Source organism: Peromyscus leucopus, chromosome 3 (genome assembly GCF_004664715.2).
Source record: "Peromyscus leucopus breed LL Stock chromosome 3, UCI_PerLeu_2.1, whole genome shotgun sequence".
NCBI lineage: Eukaryota > Metazoa > Chordata > Mammalia > Rodentia > Cricetidae > Peromyscus > Peromyscus leucopus.
Window position 1 is genome coordinate 155,903,063 of NC_051065.1, and position 20,246 is coordinate 155,923,308.

The window sequence follows — 20,246 nt, forward strand, 5'->3', positions numbered from 1 at the left end:
CGTGCCCTCGCCAGACCCTGCACCAATCGGAAGCGTTTCCCTCCTCCCCCGCCCCTGCCCGTCCCACTGCGGAGCTGGCTGGTGGCAGCACGAGTTTGCCCGGCGCAGCAAAGTGCAGCGCGCCCCCGGAGTGCCCTGTCCGCGGCTCGGATTTTCCCGAGTTTCCTCTTGGCAGCTCGGGGGTGGGGAGGCCGCGCGTGAGTGTGGACGCGTGTGCGCGCGCGTGGAGTGCTGGAATGGGAGGGAGCCCCGCCGGCTCGGAGTGTTTTGATCCGAGGAGGCTGCCCTTCTGATTCTGTGGCACCCCGAGTCCCCCACCTTCCAAGCTTGCGCGACCGCTCTGTGCCTTCAGGTACGTGTGGCGGCCGGACTGTCGCGTCCCAGTGGCTTTGGGCGTAGGGTTTGGTGACCGGAGGGTGAGGCTGCGAGTGGCGCTCCACCGAGCTGCCGCCGCGTGGGTGCGAACGTGGAGCCTAGACTCCTGGGCGGCTACCGCCCCGCTTGCCCTCGGGCTGCAGGGAGCCGGGTCGGTGTGGGGTCTGAGAAGGTGGCCCGGGTGCTCCGTGTGGCCGACTGAGCGGGCAGGTGACGGGGAGACGGGCACGGAGCGCGGCGGGACGGTGGGGCGGAAGCCTGCTGTGAGCGCGTGGCTGGTTGCGGCGGGCACCTAGACGCGCCCCGGAGTGCCCGCGGGTGTTCGCGCGTGTGCCGGGAAGGTGCGTCCGTGGGGCTCGGGGGGCGTGACGCGGGAGGGATGCTGAGGAACGCCGTGTCCACGTGCCCTGCCCCGCAGAAGCAGCTCGGGGGAGCTTCGCGTCCCCAGCGACGTTCGGGGCGGGAGCTCTGGATTCGGAGCGCGCGGCGCCGGAGGGTACGCGCCGCTCGTGGCCGTGCAGCGCGGCCCCGCGGGCTCACCTGGGTGCGGCCCCACCTGCCGGGCCCGAGGGGCGTGTCCGGGGCGTGCGTAGGGCGTGGCTATGCCGGCCAGGAGGGGACCCGGCGCGGGCGGGCTGCGCCTCATTCCAGGGATTCCTCGCGCTCCCGAGCGTGCGCGCGTTTGGAGAACCGGGAGGAGAGGAGCGCGTTCCCGAGTCCGCGCGCCCCTGAGCGTGCCCCGCCTCCGTCCTCTGCGCCCCCGGCGGGGCCCGGCCAGCCCCAGGCGCGCAAGCGGTGAGTGCGGGAAACCCTGGCCCAGGTCCGGCGACCTTAGGAGACAGGGACCCGCCGCGGACCGAGAGCGGCTGCTCGTGCTCGCGGATCGGTCCAGCTCCGGCTGACCCGGGTCCCGGTCGCGCGCGCGCGCGCGCAGGCCCCGAAGCTAGGCACCCGCTGGGTCCCGGCCGCGACGCTTTCCTCACACTTCCTGCCCCCTGCTCAAAACAAGGCTGCGCGCCCTTGCCGGACTGCGCGAGGCCTCCCCGGAAAGCTCCGGTCTTTGCCTTTTTTTGGGTTTTGTTTTGCCTTGCTCAAGAGTCTTGAATTCATCACACGGAGACGTTGAGGTCTTAGGCGAGGATGACAGGACTTGCTGGGGCGGCCTCGTCGTTAGCGCTTTCCTGGCTCTGCGTTCGTCGGTTTCAACGAGATGATTAAAAAGTCGGTTTCACTTTGATCGTTGGTCCCGTTTGTCTGTTCCTTGTGTTTCCTCCTCTGGTTAATAAGAACCAGCAGCCTGGTGTGGGGGAGGTGGGCTGTCTTGGAGTGTTTATCAGAAGCCGCTTTAATTTTTTTTTTTTTTTTTTTTTTTTGAGACAGGATCTCTCTCTTTGTAGTTCTAGCCGGTTTGGAACTCGCTTTGTGGACCAGGCTGGCCTCAAATCCAAAGCGATCCACCTGCCTCTGCCTCTCGAGTGCTGAGACTAAAGGCGTAAGCCACCAGGTCGCGCAGCGCCCTCAATTTGAAAGCTACTACCACTCTAGTTGTGGAGTTTTGACTTTTTTTTTTTACCACCCTAAACCCAAGAAAGTAGGCGCCTGTTTTTTTTCTTCTGGGAACAAGGTCAAAAAACAATACAGGTCCATTTGCAATTTAGGATTTGAAGGTCAGTTTTGCATACCATTCTGGCGTGCCAAACTTTACCTCCTCTTCAGTCTCTGCGGTCATTGTTCCCTGCAGCGGCTAATTAGGAGTCCGCGCATGCCCACGAGGCCAACCGAGTGGGACGTATGGAGACCTCAGGGCTGGGTGGCGCAGAGTCCGAGCTGGTAGTGTCTTCTAGCAAGATCTTGTTTCTCCCGCTCTCCCTTTAAATGATGGATTTATGGGTACTTTTCTCAGAAGTTTCTTACACCCAATATAGTTTGTAAAGCCCCTTTCCTCCGGCTGGGGGCGAGGTTCTAGTTACAGTTAGATTTGGCTGAGAAGCTGTCTTCCTCGCTTTATGTTTTATTTTTATTTATTTGTTTGCTTGGTTGGTTAGTTTTGTGAGACAGGGTTCCTCTGTGTAGCCCTGACTGTCCTGAAGTTCACTCTGTATACCAGGCTGGCCTCGAACTCAGAGATCCTCCCTGCCTCTGCCTCTTGAGTGCTGGGACAAAAGGTGTGTGCCACCACGCCCAGCATGCTTTGTGTTTGAATTCTGGTTTAACACTTCTGGGCTGTCATCTGCCTTTGCTTTCGATTTGGAAGAGAGAATGTGAACTAATTTTTTTTAATTTAATTTTATTTTACAATATAATTTAGTTCTACATATCAGTCACGGATTCCCTTGTTCTCCCCCAATGAACTAATTTTTTGTATTGACCAAAACACAATACAATTAGGAAGATAATTCTGCTGTAAATAGCCACGTCTGCATGGTGAACTTGTAGTAAAAACAGCTTCAGCTCATTGTTTCTGGAAACTTGAGTTCGAGTCCTGCCACTTACTGGTTCCGTCCCAGATAAATCTAAATATGCCAAATGATAACCTAACATTCTGTTTTATTTTTTAATTACAAATTTTAAAGATTTATTTTATAAGTTTGAGTGTTTTACCTGCATATGTCTGTGTACTTATGCCTGCAGTGCTGTGGAGGCCAGAAGAGGGCTTCATACCCCCTGGAACTGGGGTTACAGATGTTTGAGAGCCACCGTGTGGGTGCCGGCTCCTGACCGCCGAGTTGTCTCTCCAGTGCGCTTTCTTTTCTTCTGTGAGAGACTGACACTTTATGCCAGTACATCAGAGAGTTTTGGAATTCCAGGAGAAGCGTGCACTTCCGGCAGATTTTGTGTCAGGTTTGGGGAAAGCCTCTGGAGAGACGAAAGCCTATCATAAGCGTGGTCCTTAATGTCGGTTCCCCCGGTGACTTTGCAGTGACTTGAAGATCCCAGCAGTTGCAGACATAGCTCTGAGGGTAAAACTTTTTCGCCTTTATTCTGTATTGGAAAGTTCCAGTCCTCTGGAGTCAGCCTTGTTACCCACCTCTGGTGACTGCTCAAACAACCCCACAGCGAAGTCTCTGTGTCTCCTGAGGTTACGTTGTCTGGAGATTATCTGCACAACCTTTTAAAAAAATAAAATAGGTGAGTTACGACAATAAAAGCTGTCTTGTGGGAGCTGGAGGTGGTCATGTGGGTGAAGTCTTCAGTAAAGAAGTCTGGGCATAGGGGCTTGGCTGCTCTTGCAGAGGGCTGGGGACAGTTCCCCACACGCACATGGCAACTCACAACCATCACGACTCCAGTTCTAGACGATCGGATGCCCTCTTTTGGCAGTGAGAGACTCTGTCTCCAAACACATTCACTTAGGAGCCGGGAAGGTACCCAAACGTGAAAATGGAACTTTGAATATGATTTTATAAAATACTGTCAGTTGAAAGTTCTGATAACAAAAGCCACACCTGGGAAATGTGAGGGAATTGAGGACAACTGGTGATTTTCAATGTCAGGGTTTTTTTTATTGCCTGAGATAAGGTGTCGGAGATAGGAGAAACCAGAGAAAGAGAAAAGTATGTGAAAGAACTTTCTGAGACTTGGTATAGTAGTACACACGTGTAATACCAGCAGGTGCCAGAAACTGTCCCCCGGGGTTTTGGGTTAAGTTCTAGGCAACTTGGGTAAAGGAGACCCTATCTTAAAAAATAAACAAAAAGTCCCCTCCATTGTGGTATGTTAGCCATGGGTCATTCATGGTTCTGAGGGGGACCCTTTCTGGAGTTAGTACAGACTGCCGGGTGTAGTTTGGTGGAGGACTGGGTGAATTAGGTGAATGGTGCCAGCTGGTTAGCAGGGGCTTGTCCACCCAGAGAACAAATGGCCATGACAAGAAACTTGGGCAGGGTTGCCAGAACTGGAAAGCACATACTGCCAAGACAGGAAAGTAAGAAGTGTTGACACCAGGGTTAGGAGGCGGAAATCTATGTGGGATATAGTTTAATCGCTCTTTGGCGACGGAGGAAAACCTTTCAGAACTCCTTTGTGCGTCTTACGCTTCGTGTCTGCCTACTGAGATATAGTCAGTTGCCATTACTCACATTTGCAGTGTGTGACTGCCTCCCGAAGCAGAGCTTGCGCCGTGTGAGGAGGAGGTCGGGCAGGTTTAAGTCTCTCCATGCACACTTCCTAAAGGAGGTTCAACAGGATAATGCTCAGGCTTGTTCCAGTGCTCACACTGGGTGTGAGCATTTGTGCTTTGGTGTGTGTTGGGGGGGGGCTGGTGTGAGTACCGTGTTTTCTCCATTTTCATGCTTTTCGTGCTTGGTTTGTTTCAAACAACCTCCAAGCATGACGATGAAGATGCCTTAGGGCCTTCAGCTAGGGAGACTGTGGTTTGCCGTGTGTGGTGGAAGCAAGAGGAAGTTATGGGTGCCTGGCAGAGCTGGGAGCTGTGAATTCCACGTTAATGAATCCACAGGTATTCAGTAAGATATGTTTAAACAGAAACACACTTGAAACAAGGCTGGATATTGGTCAGTCAGCAAAATGTGTCTAGCGGCTGAAAGGAACCTCACTGAATATTTATAGAGTTTAAATTTTATTTTTATTTATGTGTATATGTGTGTGTGTGTGTGTGTGTGTGTGTGTGTGTGTGTGTGTGTCTCACATATGTGCAGAGTCCACTGAGGCTAGAAGAGGGTGCTAGAGCCCATGGAACTGGAGTTATAAATCATGCGAGCAGCCATGTGGGTGCTGTGAATTGACCCAGGTTCTCTGGGAGAGCATGGAGTCCTCTTCACTGATGAGCCATCTCTCCAGCCCCCAATTTGTGATGGTTTTACAGAACTTAATTATAGTAAGTTAAGAGAACTAACTGTAGTTACTAATGGCCATGACCAGTGTGTCTAATGATACAGTATATCCTGATTTAGAAGACTTATCTAGAAGCTGGGCGGTGGTGGCGCACGCCTTTAATCCCAGCACTAGGGAGGCAGAGGCAGGTGGATCTCTGTGAGTTTGAGTCCGGCCTGGTCTGCAGAGCGAGTTCCAAGACAGCCAGGGCTGTAACACAGAGAATTCCAGTCTCGAGAAAAAAAAAAAAAAAAAAAAAAAAAAATCAAACCGCAACAAAAAAGACTTATCTAGGTTTTGACAGCCTGGGAGTTAAGGCCAGAAGAGGGCGTGGGATCCCCTGGAGCTGGAGTTACAGGTGATTGTGAGTCATAGAGTTCACTTTTATGTAGGCTGACAACAGTGGGAAAAAATGCTGAGAATTGGTAGCCTGTTTAAAAAAAAAAGGTCAAGCCTTAAGCTTTTAGACATAGTAGGTCAGTGTGTGCCTGTCACAAGGTTTACTCTCCATGGGTTCCTTGAGAGAGATAAATGAACTTCAACCGGCAGAAAGAATGTAGGCCGGAACCACACAGCCTTGCACAGGGTCCTACAGTGTGCTATGCAGCTTTGAGCCTGTGTAGATGGCGATTGGCTCACGGTCTTCTTCCTAAGTCTATGCATTTACACTATGGAGGCTGAGAAGGAACTGTGTTGTCAGGGCTGAGCATGTAGCTCTATAGATTGGGATCCTAATGTGCTCAGGGCCCTGGATTCTATTCCTAACACTGCGAAAAAGCAATGATTTTCTGGTGCTAATGGCTCTGTAGTGACTGAGGCGGTTAGACTCCGCATGGTAGCGCCGTCTACTCCCAACTGGGGTGGTCAGGGCCAGTAAGAAGTCATCCCTCCCTTTATGTGGGGCTGAGGAAGGCTGCAGAGTCAAGCCTTGGGCCACTGTGGCACGAGAAGCATGAACACAGTTACGCAGTACATTCCTTTAGGATTCTGGCCCAGAACAATGTTCCTTTGTACCGAAGCCCACTGAGGTCTTCTCTAGCTGGGCAGTGGGGGTAGACAAACCATGGGTAGAGATGAAGTGGCAGGTGCCTGCTACCTCTTTCTGAAATCCAGTGTGCCTAGTTTGAAGAGTAGGAGGATGAGTCATTCCAGAGGAGACTTGTTTCCTGCGGGGGGAGACACAGGAGGGGCCTCAAGCCCTGGAGCAGCTGGGTGAGTTCTAGGACCACAGGGGGTCATAGACGACAGCACTAGCTCTTGATGTGCGTCTGATTGTGGAGGCCAACAGCTACCTGGAAGATCCCTAACTAGGATTTTAAGTATGCACACACAGTTTTAATTCATAGGACAGGTAGGGATGTTACCTGTACTTCAGGCATCTGCCCTGATGGATTTTCAGGCATGATGGTGTACAGATACAAGGGGGTGGATGTAAGTCGAAGCTGGCCAAGTCCTTGGTATCCCTGGTGCTTCAAAGGATAGCCATGTGGGTCAGTTGCCCATTCTTGAACATGCCCAAGGATGGAAAGCTGGGGGTATCAAAGGCTCTGATGTGGATGTTCGTTAGTGGCACTCCTGGGGAAAGAGCAGTTTTTAATAGGCTGTCACTCCATGGCTGGGGAGGCGGAGACAGGAAGATGTCTGGCCAGCCAGTTTAGCCAAATCGGCAAGGTCCAGGTTCAGTGGCAAACCCTGTTTCAAAAGGCAGGCTACAGAGGGATTGAGGAGGACACCTGGTGCTGGCTTCATGTGGCTGGTGTATGTGCACACTCATGTGTACATACATGGTCACCACACACATATTTAAAAAAAAAAAAGTAAAAGCAGGAAGGGATGGATGGGGAGAGATTGACTCATGGGTACCAAGTTACACATCATTGTCTTTAAGGGGTTGTATTAGTTACTGTCCTGTTGCTGTGATAACGTATTACGGCCATGAGCAACCTGGGGAAGAAAGGCCTTATGTCGGCTTACAGGTTCAGGATAGAGACTCATGCAGGGCAGGCATGGTGTGGTGGGAGCTGGAAGCTGGCTGATGACATTTTATCCACACACAGGAAGCAGAGAGTACAGTTAAGTGAGGTAAGGCTGCAGACCCTCAAAGCCAACCCCACAGTGATCTTCTGGCCAAGCTTTACCTCCCAAGGATTCCATAATCTCCCCCAAACAGCATAACCAGGACCAGGTGTTCAAACACACGAGCCTATTGGAGTGTGTGTGTGTGTGTGTGTGTGTGTGTGTGTGTGTGCGCGCGCGCGCGCGCGCTCTCTCTCGCACACTCCGCATTTTTAAAAATTTATTTTTATTTTATGTTCAGTTGGTATTTTGCCTGCATGTATGTCTGTGTGAGGGTGTCAGAGGCCCTGAAAGTGGAGTTACAGACAGGTGTGAGCTGCCATGTGCGTGCTGGGAATTGAACCCAGGGTCCTCTGGAAGAGCAGCCAGTGCTTTTAACTGCTGCGCCATCTCTCCTGCCCCTGTGTATACACATTTCTTGTTCAAACCACCACAGGGACAGGGGACCTGGGGAGAAGGTAAGCGGCTGGCCACCCCATTGGCTTTGGACATGCACTGCAAAGCCTAGCAGACGATGGCATTTCTGTGAATAAATTGGTTTTCTGATACTAGTGCCCTGTCTGTATTGACTTGACAGATGGTAAAACATAAGAAAGAAAAGAAGGAACACAAATGGAACATATTTTTTAGCAAGAAGAACAGAGAGGGTTGGTCTGAGATGTGGCTGTGAAGACATGTATTCCAAGAAGCTGGGTCCTCATGGAGCTGTGGTTGTCTGTGATCTCTAGATTTTGGTGACTGTGTGGCCTGTGTCTTAGTTAGGGTTTCTGTTGTTACTATGAAACACCATGACCAAAAAGCAAGTTGGGGAGGAAAGGGTTTATTCAACTTACACTTGCTGTTCATCACCAAAGGAAGTCAGGACAGGAACTCACGCAGGGCAGGAACCTGGAGGCGGGAGCTGATGCAGAGGCCATGGAGGAGAGCTGCTTCCTTCTCGTGGCCTGCTCAGCCTGCTTTCTTATGGAACCCAGGACCACCAGCCCAGGGATGGGAACACCCACCGTGGGCTGGACCCTCCTCCCCCATGGATTACTAATTGAGAAAACGCTGTACAGCTGGATCTCATGGAAACATTTCCTCAACTGAGGCTCCTTCCTCTCTGATGACTCCAGCTTGTGTCAAGTTGACACACAACCAGCCAGGACAGTCTGACTCTTGATTTCGGCTTCCTGGCTGACCACAGTGTGGGCTGCTGTGGGTATAAATAAGCTGCTCCCAGACAGGGCGCTCACCGTTCGGTTTTGGTACTGCCGAATCTGCTCCTGGATAGAAAGAGAGGAGGCCCAGTGAGGTCCTCTAAGCTCTTGATGGCCAAGAAGGCCGTGACCCTGGCAGTCCTCACACTTCTGGCCTGTACTATTGTCTCTATTGGAGGAGGGTGAGCTCCTGGCAGGGCAATGGTTTGGACTGCTGATGGAACTGGGCCTGTAGGAATTTGGGGGTACTTAATCATGTGCAGCTGGAAGCTGGGGAACCATCAAGTGTCTCTGGGATAGTTTCTCACACGTGGCCAAGTGATGGAGTGGCAGGAACTTGAGGCAGCCCGACTGTAACTTCTGCTGTCCCTGTCTCCTCCAGTGACCAGGCTGGCTAAAGAAGGTTGTTCCAGGCCAACCTACGTGGGGAGATGTAGTCCCTGGTGCTCTTTGGGCAGAGTCTGGCAGCTCTGTACCGCCCATCTGGAACTCTCCTGGGAAACTTCCATGACACGCGCCTTGAATTCTGTTCCTTCCCTTGGGAAAAAAAATCAATCAAATATCCATCATAATTTTGTTCCCAAGGCAGGTGCTGCTGTCCCCTTGTTGGCTGAAAGGGCACAGATATTTATTTTGGTGAGGAAGGGCAAAATGGCTTTCAGGTTTGTAGTTGAACTTCATGGTAGCGCTGAGTGCTCCCAAGTTTTAATAAGTAGCTTCAGAGTTGGAGACCTCTTCCTTTCTCCATCACAGTAAGCTGACTGGGGACAAGATAATCTTAGGAAAAGAGTGAGGCTGGCAGAGAAAATATATGAACATATTCTCTCTCTCTCTCTCTCTCTCACACACACACACACACACACACACACACACACACACACACACACAGGACACCCATACATGTGTGTTCTGGTTCTGTTCCTCGTGAGTGATGCTTGCATTTGACAATGTAGAAAGGCCCCGGGGCTATGAGAACGGGCTTGTGTCACGGTGGTGTCCTGTGCTTGTGTCCCGGTGGTGTCCTGTGCTTGTGTCCTGGTGGTGTCCTGTGCTTGTGTCCCGGTGGTGTCCTGTGCTTGTGTCCTGGTGGTGTCCTGGGCTTGTGTCACGGTGGTGTCCTGGGCTTGTGTCACGGTGGTGTCCTGGGCTTGTGTCACGGTGGTGTCCTGGGCTTGTGTCACGGTGGTGTCCTGGGCTTGTGTCACGGTGGTGTCCTGGGCTTGTGTCACGGTGGTGTCCTGGGCTTGTATCACGGTGGTGTCCTGGGCTTGTGTCACGGTGGTGTCCTGTGCTTGTATCACGGTGGTGTGCTGTTCCTCTCTCTTCAGTCCCAGTCCAGGTGTCAGCGTGGCGCACAGTCTGTGTTTGGTTAGTGCTACACTATGTGTCGGAGCAGAACGGCATTCTGGGGCTGCACGTAGACTGCCTTCCGGTTAGCTCTTGAGACTCCTCTGCCGTCTGAACCCCGGGTTTTGGGAAGGACGGAGAGGAGCCAGGCAGCCACTCCCCTCCTGAAGACGTTGGATTCTCTCCCATGTTGCACCTCCTCTGCCCTAATTCCTGCCACAGGGTGCCATCTTCAGGGAGACCACCCTAGCTCACCCTGTGAAAATAGTGGCTGATGTTTGGCCTGTTTTAGTCATTTTCCTCTTTTTATCATGGGACATTATTTTCTTGTTTTGTTTTTACTCGGTACAGGGACTGAGCCTTGCTCTCCTGCTGACCTACATACCCAGTCCTCATCATCTGTAGGAACATATGCTGTTATTTACAGTTTGCTTAATACACTTGCACATCTATTGACATTTTATTTCCTTTTGGTTCTTGTTTTGGGATAGGGTCTCATGTAACTCAGGTTGGCCTTGAACTCCCAAGTTATCCCCATGTATATGTGGTGGTTGTGGGTATGTGCACGTGAGTGCAGATGCCCACAGAGGCCAGAGGTGTTAGACTCTCCAGAAGCTGGAGTTACAGGTGGTTGTGAGCCACCCAGTGTGGGTGCTGAGAACCGAACTCAGGTTCTCTGCAAGTGGATGGAGTACAAACTGTTCACCTTCTAGGCATCTCCGCAGCCCTGCAGCCCCCGAACCCCCTCAATCTCTTCTTGCTTCAGCCTCCCCGGTGCTGGGATGGACTCCCTTGTAGAGCAAATGCTTCGAAAGCCCATTCTCTGTTTGTCCTTATCTCACGTCCTCCGGTTCCCACAGATGTCCTTTTATTACGAGCCTCAGCTGCTTTCTCCACCAGCCTTTCAGAATCCACCCCAGTCTCTGCAGGGCTTGGCTCATGAAATGGTTTGGAATTTCACACAACTGTTTTGTAAACCACCATCACCCTTTGGGAGACGGAGACGCTTGAGGTTAGCGGGGTGGCTGGTAGAGGTGGGGTAAGGACTAGTCCCCCTGCAGAGGGTCCAGCAGCACAGTGACAGCACATGCAAGAAATCTGCTGCTCACCAGTTTGCTTCAAGATTCTCCAAGTGAATTTACCATAGACAACTTTGTTTTGTTTTCCTGGGCCAGCAAGATGGCTCAGCAGGTACAGGCGCTTGCCATCAAATCTGATGACCTGAGCTCTATTTCTAGGACCTATTTCCAGGAAGGGGAGAACCAACTGTGAGCTGGCTTCTCACTTCCACAATTGTGGCGTGGTGAGCACCGGGGTGGGAGGTAGGAGAGATAAATGAATGTGAGTGGCCATGTAGGTCCTGGGAATCAAACTTCGGTCCTTTGCAAGAGCAGCTAGTGCTCTTGACCACTGAGTCATCTCAAAGCAGTGCTTTGGAAACCCATCCCTGTGGCTTGAGTTCTTAGAGAGTCGGGTGCCACACAGACCACAAGCTCTTTGGAGGCAGCTGCTTGTCTTGGTCCCGTTCCTTCCTTCAACACCAAGTATATACTCGACGATTATCGAGTGAAGGCACACTGCAGGATCAAGAATTGATGCCTCCTTGGAGGCCTGAAGTATTTATATTAGAAAGAGAAGCCCGGCTGGCACAACCGAGTGACCTTCATAGTGGGTTGTAGTAAATGTTTGCTAATACTGAATAAATAATTCTGGGTGTCTTTAAAAAGTGGAGTTTCGGGCTTTCTCCCCTTAGTTCCTGAGTTAATAAACAGTGTTCTCGTGATAATTGAATGCGTTGTTTATTTATTTGGTGGGGTTGTTTTATTCAGAAAGGGAAGCGGGTCAGAACCAGCCTCATTTTTAGGGATTTCTTCTCCCTTTAAGTCTCTTGCAGCCTCTGCTTTTACAGCTCCATCATCTCTATGGGGACAATTCACTGGAGTCCAGTGTCAGTAAAAGCATGGTGATCTGGGCTGGGGTAAGGTCTGTGTAGCATGCAAGGCTGGGGTTCCCTGCACAGGACTGCAAAACAAACAGGTTTATAAAACACTGGTGTGGTACAGAATTCAGCACTAGTGGTCACAGGGTGCATGACACCGGGAAGATCCCTGTTGGAACCCAAGTGCCCTTTAGCTCTCCAGAAGGTCGAGTGTTTCGGGCACACACCGCAGGTCGGAGTCTGCGGCTCTCTGGCTGTCCTGAAACCCTCGCTGTCGATTATTGATTCTCAGCTAGGAAGGCAAAAGCACAGAGGGCTCCAATTATAGTTGTTTCTGCAAAGACTGCTCACTGGCAGAGAGCATCACCACCACCAAACCCTCAGACGGGTGGCAATTTCGTGTTCACAGACAGCCTTTGTTCCCCAGACTAATTTTTATGGGGTGTGTCTGCACAGGCTCGCCGTGAACGGGCATAGACACTTATAAACACTAGTGACGTGGGCGGGAACATTCAGTATCTCTCCTTAGAGCGCCAGCAGAGTTCCTGGGCTCGGCAACTTCCTGACCAGGGCCCTGCTGTCTCTACAAGCAGGAGGAACTTCAATCTAGAAGAGGTATTTGCGGCTGATGGAGGAGTTACTTTGTGGGCTACTAAAATTATTTTCAATTCTCTTTTTGGTGCTGGGCTTGAACCCAGGGCCTTGTGTGTGCCAAGCATGCACTTCAAGCTGTAACCCTAGTACGATTTTAGCTACCAGAATTCCAGATGAGTCTTGGCAAGTTCTATTTACGTGTTTTTTTCCCCCACCTATTCCGTTCCCCTGCAGGCTCCCCCAGGAATGGAGACGCCGTTGGATGTATTGTCCAGGGCAGCCTCTCTGGTGCATGCTGACGATGAAAAACGTGAGTCCAGTTATCTGTATTTAGTGCCTCCTATGCCTCCTTCAAACTACCTCCTTCTCTACCTAGTTTCCTGACTGTGTGTTGATAATTTTGGTTGCTTTTCCAAAATGATAACAGTGTGTTTTCCTCCTGCTCATGTCCAAATTACCAGGGGATGGTTTATTTGTATTTGTTGCATGCCAGGCAGGTGCCCCACCTCCAAGCCTCATCCCAGATCATGTATTTTAGCTGCCACTTTGGTTGCTGGGGCTTGAACTGCAATTTGTCCTTTTGCAGTCTGATTTTTGAGATCAGTGATGGAGGTAATTCTTTCTTGGTTTGAGACAGTGTCACAGTGAGTAAACCTGGCTAGCCCAGGTGGGATTCATTGTGTAGACCAGTCTAGCCCCGAAGTCACAGTGCTGGGAACAATGTCGTGCACGACCCATGCCTGGTGCTCATTGAGCTTCACATCCTCGTGGTGTACAATGTTTGCTATTAGCTGTTGGGCCAACTTTTCTAATCCTGGATATATATATCATCAAGGATGGGAAATGATGCCTGCCCACCAAGTGCTGTGGAACTGTGATGGGCTCTCATGTGTTAGTGCCAACCTTCGTTTTCACCTCCTGGTGGAGAGCGCCCATGTCAGGCTCTCTCCTAGTCTTCGATGTTATCAAGGGATCTCCGCCTCCAGTCACACAAGGTCATCATTAGAGAAGTGATTGGACAAGATAGCCATCCACCCTGCCCCACCTCCCCAGCCTCTTGCACAATCCCCAGGTATTGAGTTTTTGATCACTGGGGGATGTGACTGAATACCTTGTGATGAGTTGTAATTACCCCTCCCCAGGGAAATGGAAGCTTTGGGATGCTGAGTGTCATTTCCAAGGCCACAGGGAGAGGCAGCTCTGGTGACAGGGTATTATCGGAACTTCAGAAAACTCCTTGGCGTCCTAAGATGGCAGCACATGGGGCTGACTTGAGTAGTTGTCTGGGATGTGTGGCACACTGATGTAGCGGTGGGAAAGTTCCCTCTAGGTAGCAACTGGCTTTCTGTATGTTAATACCCCAGTCTGGGATCATTTAAGACAGTGAAAATAGGTGTGACCCTTGGTATCCTTGAGTGTGGATCTGGAGAATTTATTATCTTCTTTGTCCTGACTCAGGCCCCTCTCCTCCCAGTTCATGAATCTCAGTTCCAGAATCCCACCCACCTACCTAGGTTCCAAACAAGCAATGGTTGTGTAAGGGGGGACCTAACGATGGAGGGCCATAACGATGAAGCTCTTGTAGCGCTTAGGAACATGTTTTTGTAGAAATTCAAAATGTGAGGAGGAGGTGATGAGTATAGAGGGCAGAGCCACCTTCACAGAAAGAATTACTGCCAAGGGGGAGAGGACATCTTGCTCTCTGCCCACGAGGCCCTGGCCTGGAAGTGTTTGGCAGAATAAGAGTGAGTCACAGGGAAGGAAGGCTACAGTGGTCAGACGGTAGACTCAGGAACATTCCTTACCCCCGATGACTCCAGTGGGTTCAGGAATGGGCTGGTGTGCTTCTGTAATCCTCCATGTTCCCCACATGGTTGCAGCTTCTTGGACTCTGGTTTTGCACAGAAGAGGGTGAAGCGCAGAGATGTCTGTAGTTGCTCTAACATGTAGACACTCCTTTGTGTATGTGGTCTTAGGGAATGACCCAGGGAGCCTCACATGGGAGGCACGCACTCCGCTGCTAAGCTGCATTCAGCCCCTGGCAACATCTTGAGAGGATTTCCTTCTGGTCTTATTCTGTGTGCCAGTATTAGGTTCAAAGGATTGGAGACATAGGCACTGTTAGGATTCTGCCGCTCCTCCAGCTGCATGACCGCATGTGCTCAGTTCAGTAGCTAAGCAAGGGTCTTACGTCATCAGTGCGCTGCGTGACCACACAATCTGCGCATGTGTGGTGTAGCTCTGTGTGGGGAAATCCTTAAAAAGCTGGTCACAGACTCCTCCCTTCTCTTCTGCCCCTCCCCCCCCTCACAGGCCTGGTCACTCTCTTCTGTCCCCTCCCCTCCTAATAAAGCTCTGATACTGGGTTTTGTCGTACCTCATGGCCTTCCTCGCATCATAACAAGCACCACATTTAAAACTAACAGGCATTGCATTTTCTGTGTCTATCCACTACAGCAGTGGTGTATCCACTGTGAGTGCATGAGAGTTCACAGAGACACAGTTGACCTGACGCCGACATCTCTCACTAGATTTCTTAGACTTATCTGGACCCGCCCAGCCCGCCCGACTCAGCTTACTCTGCCCTAGATTAATTCTATTTTAGCTTTTGTTATAAATTGCTCTTACACTTTAGGGGTGATTAACATTCTCCCCAACACTTTTAAAAAGCCTGTGTGTGTGTGTATAATCTGATTTGGGTGTCTCATTACGAACACAGAACTGTTTCTTGAGATCAGCTTCTCAGTACATCTCGGTGACCCAAATGAGTCTCTCCACTTTTCTTCAGCTCCTGGAGAACCAAAAACTTGGGGCATTTTGGAGGGTATGATTGTTCTAGCATTTGGGAGTGAATGGAAGGCCTCGTGGTAGCTGATAGCCTTAAGGTTCCATGAGGTCATCCAGCAGAGAATAAAGGCAATATCTGAGGACACCAGTGAACGTAAGTGGAGAAAGGGAGGTTTTGTGGTAACACAAGCTTATCTGGGCATCCTAGAAGGAATAAATTTACCCAAAATAATCATTCTACCACTCATGAGACTTTGGTCAAGTCCATGAGCCACCAGGGCACAGCTGGAATGTACCCAGTGAAAATACAACTTGATGCTGCCATTCTTATTCTCTTTGTCTGGGAGAAACTCTCCTTGTGGGGGTTGTTCATGCTGAGGTTGGTGTCCGCAACTTTCTTCAACTTTTACTCACTTAGTAGTTAAAAAAAAGCGCCCCCCCAAAAAAAGGTGATCAAAATAGGGACGAGATCCCTGACATATTGAATAATAATACCTTTGTGTCTTTATATTTGCCCGCGTGGATGTTTGTATATGTGTGTGGGTATGGGTGTGCCATGGCTCACGAGTGAAGGTCAGGGGACGACTTTGTGGTATCATTTCTCCTCTTCTACCATATGGGTTCTGAGGATTGAGCCAGATTCGTCAGGCTTGGTGGCAAGTGTCTTTGCCCACTGTATTAGTTACTTTCCTATTGCTGTGATAAAACACCATGACCAAGGGAACTTACAGAAGTTTGGTAAGAATTTGTTTGGGCTTATGTTGCCAGCAGGTTAGAGTCCATAATGGTGGGTACAGCCTGGCAACAGGCTGCAGGCCATGACGGCAGGAATAGGAAGCTGAGAGCTCACATGCTGAACCACAGTTCAGAAGTAGAGTGTGTTAACTTGAAATAGGCAAGACTAAACGCAGAGTCCGCTCCCAGTGACGGGTTTCCTCTAGCAAGGCCACACCTCCTCAACCTCCCCAAACAGTGCCACCGACTGGAGGCCACCTACTTTGTCTTTTATACCATACCCCATCTTATTGTGGTATTTACAAAAACATTTTTGACATGTTTTTCTTGTATCCTAGAGTTTGAGATTTTATAGCTTGTTTGTATGCTTTGGTCGAAATCTTTTGGGTAACCCTTTTCAGAGAAGTCTACACCTGTGTTCTGGGGTACATCTTTCTCTCTGAGTGAATCTCTCACTTAACCCTTAGGCTTAAGCATGTCTTAAAATCTTTTAATACACCCATCTCCACTTTAAAAACAAGGATCTTTTTTGGTAGTTATTGAGATGGTGTCTAGGCTGGCCTTAGACTTCTGGACTCAAGTGATCCTCCTCCTGCCTCAGCCTCCCAAGTGGCCAGTGTGTACCGTTCTATCTAACTAAGTCAAGTGATTTAAAAATATGGCTTTATTTATTTTTACTATTTTTATATATCTGCATATGTATATGCTGTGTGAGTGAATGCCACTTGGGTGCAGGTGTCCACAGAGGCCAGAAGAGGGTGTCAGATCCCCTGGAGCTGGAGTTACAGGCAATTGTGAGTTTCTTGATGTGAGTCCTGGGAACTGACCTCTAGTCCTCTGGAAGAGCAGCGAGTGCTGTTAATGACTGAGCCATCTCATCAGCCCTTGGGTAAAGCTTTATTTTAGGGGTTTGTGGAGAGGGGTCCATGTGAAGAACAGCATGGGAGGGCGCAACATTGCGCACCTGTTTCATACCTGCTCTGCTGGCTCCTTCTTTGGCAGAGGCCCTTAAAAGGTGACTGATGGATGAAGCGTAAGTGACCATAGCCCTTCCCGATAAGGAATTCTGAGGAGTCCAAGCTTTCATTTGTAAGAAAGAGATCGGCACCCAGCTGTGTGGAACCTTTTCATCTCTCTAGGTTGATGTTTATTTTGCCTAAAAATTAAAGAAGCAGAATGTGATGGAACACACCTTTAATCCCAGCACTTGGGAGGCAGAGGCAGGTGGATCTCTGTGAGTTTGAGGCCAGCCTGGTCTACATAGTGAGTTCCAGGATAGCCAGGGTTACATAGTAAGACCCTGTCACAAACAAACAAACAAACAAAAACACAGGAGAAAGTAGCAGATTCTGCCCCAGTGAAAATGCGCTCACATCATTTTCTCAGCATGAGAGACTGTGACGGCTTGTTTCGGCCCCCACATCAAACCAGCCTGGGCAGGGCTGGTGTTTGCTGCTCCCTCCTGTGCCTTCTTCCCCTCGTTATCTTGCCTTTCCTCGACACCTAATGTTGTGGCTTTTGGGCAGTGTGAAGATGGTACCTAGCGTGAAAGCAGTTCGTGTCATGCTTGACCTCGTGCCCTTGCGTGGATCTGATCCCTGAAGCTCTGGAGAGAGCCCCACACTCTGACTGCACGGTGTGGGTGCGGTTCTGTTAAGGCCCAGCGTGACGACCCACAGTTGGAGCAACCTTGATGGCATCTCTCTGCTTTGAGATAAACTTCTTCCTCTTATGTGCGAGGAGGATTGACCAGCATGTGGGCTGTGGAATTTCAACTAACTGGGGTACTTGTCCCAACAGAAGTGGACTGTGAAATAAGGGAGACAGATTGATCAGGAAGCCCCTATCCGGAAAGTGGTCACTGTCTGTGTCCCTGTAGTTTACAGATTCCTGGTTTCATTAACTTGTACTTCAGAAAAGCAAGATCTCCAAATAGTTTGTTATAAGATCTCCTTATAATGAAAGACTCGGATCCCGAGAGTGTGTGGATCGGAACCTCCGCCTGCCGAGGGCTAGTTCCCTCTGCCTGCCGAGGCTAGTTCCCTCTGCCTGTCCCAAGCATAAGCATGCACCATTTGGTGCATATGTCAGACACTTAAACGTTTATTGGCAATAAAATAGCCACTGGCATGGCTTCTCTCTGAGGAATTGGTTTATTTGGCACCAGTGAAACCGACTTATGATGGTCATTGTTGTAGTTGAAATGTACAGTTTCTGAGCCCCACTCCACCCCGTTGTAGTTGATAGCACACTGTAGTTCAGAAAGCATTTCTTTTATTCTTACAGCAAGAACATGCAAACGGCTATCTTAGAAATACCAGAAAGTTAAGCTTGAAGAAGCTAGATGCCTAATTGAAGATTAAAACAAACAAATAAGAAACATGGATGGAGTTTGCAAAACTCAACGTGATCTTTCCCTAACAAGCAGTCCTTGAGGAATAGCTATTAGCTGGGTGTGTTAATCTCCAGTACTTGGGAGGCAGAGGCAGGAGGATCAGGAGCTGAAGGTCATCATCCTTGGCTACATAGCAAGTGTGAGCTGGTCTCAAACAGAACAACTGATAGATGAGGCTAACCACTACTGAGTACTGCGGAGCTCTTCAGGATTGAGTGTCGCAGGCTGCAGAGGAGCCCTTTCTTGGTCTCTTTTATTTTTTAAAATTGTTTATTTATTTACTTCTTTTTTTCGACAGTCCTAGCTATCCCAGAACTCCACTTTGTAGATCAAGGTGTCCTCGAACTCACCTGCCTCTGCCTCCAAAGTATTGGGAATTAGCACACCCAGCTAATAGCTGCTCTTCAAGGACTGCATGTTAGGGAGAGATCATGTTGAGTGCCGGGATTAAAAGGCGTGTGCCTCCTCCGCCCTGTTTGGTCTCTTTTATTTTTGATGGTGCCTGGAGCATGAAAGGCACACGCTGCCATCACTGAATACCCTCTACCACCAAGCTTCCTTTTGCTTCTTAATGTAAACAGAGGGGATGAGGTTGTGTTCTGAGCTTGCTTCAAGCGCCTTTCAGTGTGTGGGCAGTTACCCTAATCAGATTTGCATCCCAGGCTAGGCATTTAATCAGAAGGGCTTCCCTCCAGAGGCAGCTATTTAAAATCTGCTGTTTTTATAGTTTCATATCAGATCAGATTAGCATAATGAGTGTTAGAAATGGATCTGTGCTCTGGAAAAATAAAGTGGCTTGTTAATTAGCATAATGGATGTAGAAAATGGCATTGAATAGCTCTTCAGACACTTGAGACCGGGTTATGTTTCCCTTAGATGAATATTTCTCAACCTTTTGGAAACTCATGTTTTTCTTTACTACACACACAAAAAATGTTACAGTCTATTTTCATGTCATTTGCAATTCAAATTAAAATATCAGAGCCAAGAATCCATGGAAGAAGGACTTGATTTTTTTTTTTTTTCAATACACTTCCTTATTTTATGTTATGTGTATGAGTGTTTTGCCTGCATGTATGTGTGGGCACCATGTGCATACCTGATGCCCACCGAGGCCAGAAGGATCACCTGGAGCTGGGATTACAAATGGTGTGAACCACCATGTGGGTGCTGTGAACTGAACCTGGGTCCTCCAGAAGAGCAGCCAGTGCTCTTAACCACTGAGCCATCTCTCCAGCCCACGCCCCCATCTCGAGTGAAGGATTTTTTTTTTTTTCTATTTTGTTGGCTGCTTTCCTTCCCCTGGTCCTTCCCTCTGCATTGTGAGGATCCTCTGCCTTAATCAGATCTGATGAAGCATCTCTGGCACACACACTCTGCTGTCTTTGATGTGTCTTCTCCACCAGCCCTGGCTTGTCAGTGTCCCCCCTGCAGAACTCTGACTGGAAGTGCTTTTTATGTGCAGCCTAGTGGGCACAGTGTGCCCAAGACCTTCTTGGCTTTTAAATCACCATGGGGGCAGGCTGGTGTTCTTACAGCAAGGTGGCCCTCCTCAGCTGCAACCCAGCAGGGCTAGTTCAAGAGCCTTCTGCATGCCGGGCGGTGGTGGCGCACGCCTTTAGTCCCAGCACTTGGGAGGCAGAGGCAGGCGGATCTCTGTGAGTTCGAGGCCAGCCTGTCTCGAAAAACAAAACAAAAAAGCCTTCTGTCTGTGTCTCAGTTACAGCTCTAGAGAGCTCAGGCCAGCCGTGGTGGGGGTATTTACACAATGGCCAGTGCCCGGGGCTTAATTTCCTTTCCCTTTGTAGAAACTGTTTATTTTTTAATTGATTTTATTTATTTCATTTGCCAGCACACACCAGCTCCAGCCAATTGCTCTTCCGTGGGTTGTGGGGCTAGCATTGTCAAAATTTTGTAATTGCTGTGGAAAAAACAGCTTTTACGCAACTTTTTATGAAAAGTTTAT

General features: G+C 49.6%; 1 protein-coding gene across 4 annotated transcripts in view; it reads left to right on the forward strand.

Moving 5' to 3' along the window:
- The first annotated feature begins 264 nt into the window (after positions 1-264).
- Vgll4 (vestigial like family member 4) overlaps positions 265-20,246 on the forward strand; it is a 116,116-nt gene continuing 96,134 nt past the window's right edge. Inside the window, exons 1-2 of one of the 4 annotated variants that reach the window (XM_028863969.2) lie at positions 265-352; positions 12,598-12,673. In XM_028863969.2, coding sequence (XP_028719802.1) covers positions 12,610-12,673 — 64 coding nt within the window. In that variant the 5' untranslated portion in view covers positions 265-352; positions 12,598-12,609. Of the gene's footprint in view, positions 353-1,083; positions 1,171-3,304; positions 3,505-12,597; positions 12,674-20,246 lie in introns of those variants that run through there. The other 3 variants (XM_028863970.2, XM_028863972.2, XM_037204260.1) reach the window with 3 other exon arrangements.